This window comes from Myotis nattereri (assembly GCF_964212035.1).
Source record: "Myotis nattereri genome assembly, chromosome: X".
NCBI classification, from domain to species: domain Eukaryota; kingdom Metazoa; phylum Chordata; class Mammalia; order Chiroptera; family Vespertilionidae; genus Myotis; species Myotis nattereri.
Genome location: NC_138078.1, coordinates 148208190 through 148219506, shown reverse-complemented (window position 1 = coordinate 148219506; position 11317 = coordinate 148208190). Strand labels below are relative to the sequence as shown.

General features: G+C 52.3%; 1 protein-coding gene across 2 annotated transcripts; it reads left to right on the top strand.

The window, feature by feature from the left end:
• The first annotated feature begins 1813 nt into the window (after positions 1 to 1813).
• Positions 1814 to 10485, top strand: WDR13 (WD repeat domain 13). 2 transcript variants are annotated; one of them, XM_081115445.1, is made up of 10 exons: positions 1814 to 2233; positions 2344 to 2423; positions 3147 to 3387; positions 4539 to 4648; positions 4768 to 4898; positions 6179 to 6486; positions 7259 to 7439; positions 7541 to 7682; positions 9764 to 9882; positions 10215 to 10485. In XM_081115445.1, exons 1-10 carry the CDS (start codon positions 2207 to 2209, stop codon positions 10397 to 10399), a joined length of 1524 nt encoding a protein of 507 aa, XP_080971571.1. In that variant the 5' UTR covers positions 1814 to 2206; the 3' UTR covers positions 10400 to 10485. The 2 variants fall into 2 exon arrangements, with proteins under 2 accessions (XP_080971571.1, XP_080971572.1); XM_081115446.1 differs by having other exon boundaries at positions 1915 to 2233; positions 2774 to 3387.
• The last annotated feature ends 832 nt before the right edge of the window (positions 10486 to 11317 follow it).

The following is an 11317-nucleotide window of genomic DNA, read 5'->3' as shown; positions in this document are numbered from 1 at the left end:
ATGGGAAAAGCATTGATCACAGCACCCTTTGTGGTAAAATGGATGTGGGGAAAAAATCCAATGCTTTCACAAATAGGGTATCAGTTCAATAAAAATGTCACCCTTGCCGAAATGGGTTTGGCTCAGTGGATAGAGCGTCGGCCTGCGGACTGAAGGGTCCCAGGTTCAATTCCGGTCAAGGGCATGTACCTGGGTTGCGGGCACATCCCCAGTGGGAGATGTGCAGGAGGCGGCTGATCGATGTTTCTCTCTCATCGATGTCTCTAACTTTCTATCTCTCTCCCTTCCTCTCTGTAAAAAATCAATAAAATATATTTTTTAAAAAATGTCACCCTTTAACTCCCTGGGCTTCAGATTTTGTCATCTGTAAAATGGGGATAGTAATAATATCCACAACATTCAGTTATTAGGATTAAATGGATTGATACATATAAATCACCTTCAACGGTGTCCAGCACATTCTCCAATAAATGTTAGCGGTTACACATTTGTGCAGTGAAATAGTTTATTCTTCAGCAATCATGAAATAGAAGGGTATTTAATATCCTGGAAAGACACCGGTAGTTTAGGTACATGGCAAGGGATGTGCCAAATCAATACAATGCAGTATAGTCTATTTTTGTTAGTACACACAGAAAAAGGGCAATATGCTTTTTTAAAAATGTTATTTTAATCCTCACCCAATGAGTGAGAATATATTTCCCATTGATATTTAGAGAGAGTGGAAAGGATGAGTGAGGGGGAGAGAGACATCATGCTGCAACCAGGGGTGGAGGATTGAACCTGCAACCAAAGTACTTGCCCTTGACCAGGAATCAAACCCGAGACCCTTTGGTTCACAGGCCAATGCTCTAACCGCTGAGCCAAACTGGCCAGGGTGGCAATATGCTTTTGGATGTGTCTCCTTGTTTCAGGTAGCTTTAGAACATTTTTCAGATTATGGTATTTGTGATAAAAATCATGTAAAAAATCACAATTTTGAGAATTGTAGCAGTTGATGTTAAGATCCAATAGGAAGCTACTAAACCTTGTATTTCAACTTTGTAAATTGTATATCCTGACCACTTTAAGATGAATAGAGATGCAGCTTCCGGTAGAAGTTGAAATAAGGACGATTCGGATAGGCTCCTGAGATTGTTGTGCCTAATTATTTGCAGACTCATGCCCAAACCGTTGCCTAGGAGCATCAAGCCCAGCGCACCCGCCCCCCCCCCCCCCCACTCTCCGTGCACACACACACTCCCATCCTTCCCATAGAACGGACTCTTCTCATCCGGGGGTGTCCAGAGGCCCATCAATCACTCTAAGAACTGGAGAACTTTGTAGGGGGCCTGTGCATGTGTGATGGTTTTATTCTATGCTTCAGATCTTGCTTGGCTAAGATTGTGCTGCTAAAAAGCAGCTTATACACCACTCCTTTAAAAGAAAATCGGCCTGGCCTGCGTGGTTCAGTGGTTGAGCATCGACCTATGAACCAGGAGATCCCGGCTGGATTCTGGTCAGGGCCTACGTCTGCGTGGGCTCAATCCCCAGTGTGGGGCGTGCAGGAGGCAGCCCATCCATGATTCTCTCTCATCATTGATATTTCTGTCTCTCTCCCTCTCCCTTCCTCTCTGAAATCAACAAAAATATATTTAAAAAAAGAAAAACCTGTTTCTGTTTCTGAAAGTCATATTTCTGATTTTTAGTGAGTGATTCGCATCTTTGCCCCTGGACATTATTGTGTATAAAAAAGGGCCCGTAGGGGGTGGGAATGGATTGAATTTAAGGGGCGGAGCCCCCGCCCTTGTGCCGGAAGCCACCGTCCCTTAGTGCGCCTGCGTGGTTCTCCCACACTTTGGGGAGGATTCCTATCCGTTCCTTCTACGCTTGGCAGCTCTTCCTGGCAGCAGGCAGCCATCTTGCCTGGAGCTTGAGAGAGGGAGGAGACAGTAGGGAAGGGTGACGCCGGTCTCAGGGCCGCCCCGGGGGCCTTGCGAGCCGGAGAGCCGGAGGCAGCCCCTGAGGTGGTCCCTGATCCAGGGCCCCGTCTTGGACCTGAAAAGGGAAGGCGGGGGAGGTGGGGGCAAGGTGGGTGGGGAAGGCCGGGCAGGGTTGCTAGGCCGGGGGAGGGGCGTTGCTATGGCGACCGGGGGGGGCGGAGTGAGGTCTGAATCGCTGCTGTGAGTCTTCCTGGAGCTGCCTGGACAGGGCTGGAGTGCTGACCATGCTAACAGCTCGATGTGATTTCACGGTACCTCGGCGCGGAGGGACGCATTGTCTATGGCCACGATCGCCTGGCAGAAGGGGCGGAACTAGACCCCTTCACTTGAGACCCTGACATTCCAGGCCCTTGTCCTGCAGGCGCCCGCGGGCGGACGCGGCGGAAGAGGAGGCCGGGTAATGGCCGCGGTGTGGCAGCAGGTCTTAGCAGTAGACGCGAGGTGAGGCGTGGGGTCGGATCCCATGGGAGCGGAAGTTACTGTGGTGCACGGGCAATGGCATAAGTGAGACTGGGCGGAGAACTTGCTCTACGCGGCTGCGTGGGCATGCTGGAGGTGAACATGCGCAGTGTCAGTGTCAGGGTGTGCGAGCTTGCCCTCTGCGAGGGCTGGCCAGAGCGGGTCTTAAAGAGCATGCTGGGAAAATGCGGTCAGATGTGGGCATGCGCAAAGGAGGCTGTGTTATCAGACCCTTTGCAGGAGTGGGGAGTCGGGAGTCGGGGGTGGGGAGGTGGGGGGAAGGTGATGGAGCTCAGGCTGGTGACATCCTATTTCCCACCATTGTTCGCCAGACTTCTCTTACCACCATCATTTCCCCAGTCTCATCCCATCACCATCTCATACTGACCCCCGCCACTGCCCCACATTAACCCCCATCACCATGTCACACTGACCCCTCCCATTGTCTACACTGACTCAGTCACCCCATACCAACTTCAGCAGAGCTGCAGACCGCGCTCCTTGTCCCCACGTGACCTCTTCTCCATGTTCATTATTACTGTAGACGCACCCTTGCACATTGCCAGAGGAACCCCCATCAGCACTGCTGATCACTTGCCATCCTGACCCCTCCCTGCCACACACCTCATGCTCCTTCCCTACCCTCTGAGTTGATTGATTCCATCTGTCTTGTGCCTGCTGCTCGCCTGCCTCCTGCCATCACAGGTACAACGCGTACCGCACACCAACGTTTCCACAGTTTCGGACACAGTATATCCGGCGGCGCAGCCAGCTACTGCGGGAGAATGCCAAGGCTGGGCATCCCCCAGCACTGCGGCGGCAGTACCTGAGGCTGCGTGGGCAGCTATTGGGCCAGCGCTACGGGCCCCTCTCGGAGCCAGGCAGTGCTCGTGCCTATAGCAACAGCATCGTCCGCAGCAGCCGCACTACTCTCGACCGCATGGAGGTGAGCTTCCTCCACGCCGCCTGCCGTGCATACCACCTGCTTCCATGTTTATTTATTCAACAGACCTGTCAAGCACCTGCTATGCGCAAGGCTCTGCTCTAAGCTCTTAGGATGAATAGAGGGCAAAAGAGATAATATATGAGATAAGTCAATAAACAGACAATAAATAAACAGGTTGATAAGTAGGCAATAAACAAGATAACTAGGTCAGTAATCATAGCAAACCAGATAAACAAGTCAATAATTACCATGGCTTATAGTGATACATGCTAACATGCAAAAAATGAGGCAGATTCGGGGGATAAAACAACTGGTGTGGGAGACAAAGGGAAGTATATATATATATATATATATATATATATATATATATATATATATTAGAGGCCCAATGCATGAAAATTCATTCAAGAGTAGGCCTTCCTTCCCCCCGGCTGCCAGCACTGGCTTCCCTCCAGCACCCGGGACCCAGGCTTCCCTCCTCTGGCCACTGTCAGGCACCTGGGACCCGGGCTGGCTTCCCCCAGGCCCCGGCTTCGTCAGGAAGGATGTCCAGAATGACGTCTGGAAGATGTCTGGTCTAATTAGCATATTACCCTTTTATTATTATAGATATATATATTTTTTAATTGACTTCAGAAAGGAAAGGAGAGGGGGAGAAATATCGATGATGAGAGAGATTCGTTGATTGACTGCCTCCTGCGTGCCCCACACTGGGGATCCAGCCCGCAACCCGGGCATGTGCCCTGACTGGGAATGGAACCATGACCTCCTGGTTCATAGATCGATGCTCAACCACTGAGCCACGCCATACCGGCCAAGCAGGAAGCTGTTTTTGATGGGGATGATGAGAGAAGGCCTCTCTGAGGGGGTGAAGGTTGATCTGAGACTTGAGTGAAGCAAGACACTGAGCTGAGTGGTTTCCTGGGAGGTGGCCATTCTTTGTTCAGAGACCATTTATTGAGTATCTCCTGAGCGGGGCAAGGGTGGGAGCAGGGTAACTAGTGCAGAGGCCACCATAGTACAGGTAGGTGAAGGTGGTGGCAGGGGACGGGGTGGGAAGGGATCTGGTTCTGGGTATACTTTGAAGGCTCTAGACCTCACAGGTTCTTGAGGGCTGTTTATAAGATGACCCACCCTGATCCTCTCTGCAGGACTTCGAGGATGATCCTCGGGCCCTGGGGGCCCGTGGACACCGCCGTTCCGTCAGCCGAGGTTCCTACCAGCTGCAGGCACAGATGAATCGTGCCGTCTATGAGGACAGGTATGCACCAGGGACAGCGCAGGGCTGAGGGTTTGTGAGAAGGAAAGGAGCCATGGGGCAATGGCAGGCTGAATGCCAGAACCTATCTCCTCTCACCTCCTCCCTCGGTTGGGGCCCAGGCCCCCTGGCAGTGTGGTCCCCACATCAGCAGCAGAAGCAAGTCGAGCCATGGCTGGAGACACATCGCTGAGTGAGAACTACGCCTTTGCGGGCATGTACCATGTTTTTGACCAGCACGTGGACGAGGCAGGTGAGCCAGTAGATGGCAGGTCCCATCACCATGAATTTGCCCAAACTGTCACAACCACCCATTGAATCCTTTTCTGGAATGCAGTCTGGCCCACCTCCGAAGGAGGAATTGCCAACTCTTAAAACCTTTCACAAACCTAAAAGCCCTCTGCAAAGTGGCCTGCAAAATCTTGGGTATTTTGTCTACCCTAAAGGGGCTCAGCAGCCCTAGCCAGTTTGGCTCAGTGGATAAAGTGTCAGCCTATGGACTGAAAGGTCCTGCGTTCAATTCCAGTCAAGGGCACATACCTCAGTTGCAGTCTCCATCCCGGCCTGGTTGGGGAGCTTGCGGGAGGCAACCGATCCCTGGTTGGGGCCCACAACCAGTCCCTGGTCAGGGCTGTGTGGAAGACAACCATTCGATGTGTCTCTCTCACATCGATGTTTCTCTCTCTGTCTCTCCCCCTCCCTTCCATGCTCTCTAAAAATCAATGGAAAAATATCCTCGGGTGAGGATTAACAAGAGAAAAAAATGTTTTTTTAAAGAGGGGGCTCAGCAGTGTAAAAGAGCCCTTTGCAGAAGGCTTCTGGGGTCGTGAGTCACTTGAACAAGTCCAAAACCTCTGTTGCAGAGAAATCCCCTTGCAGAGGTCAGAGGGAGTCTTGCAAACTGCTAAGACCTTCGTAATTGCAAAGTGCTTGCTGAGATGTGGAGGCCTTTTCAGGTTGCAAAAGTCTTGCAGTCCATTACGCACCTGCTAAGATGCACGGGACTTTCAGCAGAAGGCTTTCCGGGGTTCCAACCCCCTTTGTCAGTCAAGGAAAGCCCTTTGCTGCGGCCACTGTGCCTGGTGTGGTGGGTTCCTGCCCTCAGCTCACACGTCAGAACCTTCTAAAAAAAGATATATTTTTAGCCCCAGCTGGTTTGGCTCAGTGGACAGAGCATCCGGTCAGGGGCACATGCCTGGGTTGTGGGCTTGATCCCCAGTAGGGGGTGTGCAGGAGGCAGCCAATCAGTGATTCACTCTCACCACTGATTCTATCTCTCCCTCTTCCTTCCTCTCTGAAATCAATAAAAATATAGTTTAAAAAATGTATATATCTTAACCAAATTATACACACCCCCTACAGGGGATCAAGCCCACAACCCAGGCACGTGACCCTGACCGGAATCGAACCGTGACCTCCTGGTTCATAGGTCTATGCTCAACCACTGAGTCACACTGGTCGGGCAGAACCTTTTATAAACAAAAGCGCCTGGTGAGTGTGCTGACTCCTACCAGTGGCTCCTTGGCATTGCAGTACCAAGGGTGCGCTTCGCCAATGACGACCGGCACCGCCTGGCCTGCTGTTCACTCGATGGCAGCATCTCCCTGTGTCAACTGGTGCCCGCTCCACCCACCGTGCTCCGTGTGCTGCGGGGCCACACCCGTGGTGTCTCCGATTTTGCCTGGTCCCTCTCCAATGACATCCTCGTGTCTACCTCACTCGATGCTACCATGCGCATCTGGGCCTCTGACGACGGCCGCTGCATCCGGGAGATCCCTGACCCCGATGGCGCTGAACTCCTCTGCTGCACCTTCCAGCCGGTCAACAACAACCTCACTGTGGTCAGGCTCCAGGGCGCCATCACCGAGGGCGGGGTGCTGGGCCAGGAGAGCTGTTCTAGGGCATTAATGTGGGGGGATCCCCTCTAGTCCATCGCCATAGTCCCCTGGTGGTCAGATTCAGACGGAATCCAGTCAGAATAGGGACATGCAGTTCTTGGTTTGGGATGGCCTCACTGTGGTAGACACCAGAGGTGACCAGTCAGGGGGTAGGGTCATGGGGTCTGCCACTCCTTTGGTCCCATCAGCAGTAGGCCTTCCATTTCCTGCAGGGGCTGCTGCTTGTGGAGCAGGATGACTAGATGGAAACCTCATCTCGTCTCAGTGGAAGCTCCATTGTGGGTCGACCCTAGGATAGAGAGTCAGAGGGTGGGCAGTGGGGGAAGGAAATGAAGTCTGGCTTGGCCGTGAGAGGGAGTAGAGGGGGAACTGGCTGAGTGAGCCTGTCTCCAGGATCCTTTTAGATGTAGAAGCAGCCCCTGCCCCAGTGGGATCAGGCTCCAGGAAGGACCAGCAAGGGAGCTCTTATCGTGGGCCTAGGATGGCCCTGTGACCCCTGTAGTCACTGCCGCGCTGTGTGCTCTGGTCAGATTATCAGAAGGGCTGGCTCAGGAGGATTATGGGCCTGGGTCACCTCTAGTCTACCCACCATGGCCCTATTGGAATCAGATTCTAGCAGAGAGAAGCGGGTCCCATTAATAGCAGCCCCACAGTGGTCAGACTCAAGGAGGGACCAGCTGGGAGCAGGATGATGGTTTGTGGGTCTCATCCATAGGTGGGGAATGCCAAGCAAAACCTGCATGTCGTCAACATCTCCACGGGCAAGAAGGTGAAGGGTGGTTCCAGCAAACTGACAGGCCGTGTCCTGGCCCTGTCCTTTGATGCCCCTGGCCGGCTGCTCTGGGCAGGGGATGACCGAGGCAGTGTTTTCTCCTTCCTCTTCGACATGGCCACAGGTAGGCAGGCCCCAGGCCCACATCCGAGTGTTCGCACTCCCGCCCTCCTGGTACGCAGTCCTCGCCCTTACTTTTGCCTCCTCTCCCCTCCATTGTCGCAGGGAAGCTGACCAAAGCCAAGCGCCTGGTGGTACATGAGGGCAGCCCTGTGACGAGCATCTCTGCCCGCTCCTGGGTCAGCCGCGAGGCCCGGGACCCTTCGCTGCTCATAAATGCTTGTCTCAACAAGCTGCTGCTCTACAGGTGAGTCTCCCTCCTCCGGCCTCCTCCCTCCTCCAGCTTACTTCACTGAATGAGGAGGTCCAGTCTCCTCCTCCCCTTTCTCCTCCTCCTCCTCATCTTCATATTATGATGACCTCAGTAGTAGCAGTAAAAAGTAATGGCAGCCCTGGCCGGTTTGGCTCAGTGGATAGGGCGTCAGTCTGTGGACTGAAGGGTCCTGGGTTCAACTCTGATCAAGGGCACATGCGCGGGTCGCAGGCTCGATCCCCACTAGGGGGCGTGCAGGAGGCAGCTGGTTAAAGATTCTCTCTCATTGATGTTTCTCTACCTCTCCCTTCCTCTCTCTGAAATCAATAAAAATGTGTTAAAAAAAAAAAAAAGTAATGGCAGTAGCTAGCAGTTAGGTAGCAGTTACTGGGGCCAGGTCCTATTCAAAGCACCTCATGCATATCACCTCCTTTAATCCTCATAATAGCTCTGTGAGGTGGGTGCTGTTATGTCAATTTTATAGATGAGCAGACTGAGGCATAACATGGACTAGAGCCCCATAGAGCAGTGACCCATTTTCCTTTTTTTTTTTTTTTTGAGGAGGGAGGTTTACTGTCCTCACATATTATCATGTTACTCAAATGCAGTTCTTAGCCTGGACCACATGTTAGAATGACCTGAAGAGCTTCAAAAGTCATGGCCAGGCCCAGCTGGTGTGGCTCAGTGGTTGAGTGTCAACCTAGGAACCAAGAGGTCACAGTTCGATTCCCGGTCAGGACACATGCCCAGGTTGTGGGCTCGGTCCCCAGTAGGGTCAGTGCAGGAGGCAGTTGATCAGTGATTCTCTCTCATTAATCTATCGCTCTCTCTCTCTTTCATCCTGAAATCAATAAAAATAATATTTTTTTAAAAAGTCATGGCCAGGCCCCACTCCAGGCCAGGGATTTCTTTTTCGTATATTTTTATTGATTTCAAAGAGGAAAGGAGAGAGAGATAGAAACATCAATGATGAGAGAGAATCACTGATCAACTGCCTCCTGCACGCCCCACACTGGGAATTGAGCCCACAACCCGGGCATGTGCCCTGACCTGACTGGGAATTGAACCAGTGACCTCCTGGTTCATAGGTTGATGCTCAACCACTGAGCCATGCCAGCCCGATGGGGCCAAGGATTTCAGAAGCTCTGGAACAAGCTGGGCATTGGTATGTTAAAAAGTTCCCCGAGTATTATCCAGCTATGTCTGAAGACCACTGCCTGACAGGATGCTTGCCATTTTACTATTTTATTTGTCTTCTCCTTTGAAACTTTTAATTTAAGCGTACTCCTAAGTTTTTTGCTCTCTTTCCCCCATCCTCTGCCTTCTCTCTTCCTCGTTTCTGCCATCTTGGCCACTGCCTGCCACAGTTGAGCATGTTAACAACTTCGAATGTTCCATTCCACACTTTGTTCCCTCTCCCATAGACCTCTGCACGCACACACCCACAAAGGAGGGTCATCGTTTTATGGATGTGGGTTCCTTCTGCACCCTTTCCCACGTCTCTCTTTTCTCACCAAACGATGCCTATGGACCACCTGCAGTAGCTTTGGTTCCTTCCTTTGAACAGCCGGGTGGTGTGCACAATACACAGGTGCCATAGTGTAGTCAGCCATTTCTTCTCTGTGCCCATCTGAGCGCCAGAGCACTTAGAGACCCTTGGGAAGAGTAACTAGTGAATTACAGCGCAGAGGCTCTCTCAGCGGTTCTCAACCTGTGGGTCGCGAACCATGAAAGTACATCCTGCATATCAGATATTTACATTACTATTCATCACAGTAGCAACATTACAGTTATGAAGTAGCAACGAAAATAATTTATGGTTGGGGGTCACCACAACATGAGGAACTGTATGAAAGGGTCGCAGCTTTAGGAAGGTTGAGAATCACTGGATAGAGTGTCCAAACGGTGACTAAATCCCACACCAGCCATCCTTTCCAGGTTGACACAGTCGTCTCAGGACTGGATTTCATGAACCTTGAAAGAACTCGGTGCAGGGACAGGGACACGGACTAGCACAGCACGCATCCCCCCTCGGGGCCTGAGGCTGCGCCTGACCTGCTCTCATTCTCCCTCAGGGTGGTGGACAATGAGGGGACCCTGCAGCTGAAGAGGAGCTTCCCCATTGAGCAGAGCTCACACCCTGTGCGCAGCATCTTCTGCCCCCTCATGTCCTTCCGCCAGGGCGCCTGTGTGGGTGAGTCCCATAGGGTTGGGTGTCTGGGTGGCCGGGGACAAGCAGACACCAGGCTGGTGCTGATCTGGCTCAGACATCATGACATCCTGAGACCTCTCCCACCCTACCAGCCTTCCACTTTGAACACAGCCCCAACCAGCTCAGAAACCTCACGGCATGAGGCATGGACCTCCCAGAGAGCTGAGAGACCTGTCTCTAGATATAGAACCAAAAGGGCCATCTAGGAATGGGCCCCCCTACCCCCTAGGCATGCTGGGACCTCAGAGACTTCCCCCTGGGTCACCCCACCTCCTGCAACACCTGCTGAGGGCCTCTCCTTCCCACCTGCGCAGTGACGGGCAGCGAGGATATGTGCGTGCACTTCTTCGACGTGGAGCGGGCAGCCAAGGCTGCCGTGAACAAGCTGCAGGGCCACAGTGCCCCTGTGCTGGATGTCAGCTTCAACTGCGATGAGAGCCTGCTGGCTTCCAGTGACGCCAGCGGCATGGTCATCGTCTGGCGGCGGGAGCAGAAGTAGGAGCCTCCTGGCCCTGCCATGCCCACCTTCCCACCCAGCCCATGCTCCAACCTTGTGTTTGTAAATAAAGTTCCTGTGTTCATGCCCATGGCTGGCTGCCAGGACGGCTGGGGGCGGGAGAGGGGAGAGGGCAGCTGTGGGATCAAAATGGGATGGGGTTCACTTATTCATTCATTCATGCATGTGCTGATTTATTTTCTCATTCAACAACCATTTACTGACTATCTGCCTTGTCAGAGGCACCACTTTGAGGGTTTTACAGTCGTGCATTGACATTACGAAGTGTGTACTGTGGGTCAGGAACTGTTCTAGGCTCGGGGTAAGCTGTGGCCTAAACTGACAAATCCCTGCCCTCCTGCGCTCGCTTTCTAGTGGAAGCAGGTAGATAACAGAAATCTATAATAGGCCAGCTGAAAGTGGGCATCATGAGGAAAAATAAAACGAGGACAGGAGATAGCGTTGCAGGAGTGGAAGGTTGGGCCCTTGGGTGTCGTAATCCAGGAAGACATTCCTGACTGTGAAATATCAACAAAGATCCGAATGAAGTGAGAGAGGGAGCCATGATACCTGGGGGAGAACAGCATTCCAGACAGAAAAAAGCAGTGCAATGGCACTGAGGCTGGAACGTGCCCGAAGGGTGGTTGCAGAGGCTGGTGTGGGAAGTAATGAGGTTGGCCGAGCCTGATCCTGGAGGACTTTGTGGGCCATGAGGAGAACTTGGGCTTTTGTCTGAGTGAGGCATGAGTCACCGGACTTTTTTTTTTTTAATAAAGTTTTCATAGATGCCATAAACCTTGAGAACTTTTTTAAAAAACATATTTACTGATTTCAGAGAGGGAGAGGGAGATAGAAACATCAATGATGAGAGAGAATCATTGATTGGCTGCCTCCTGCACAACCCCCACTGGAGATGGAGCC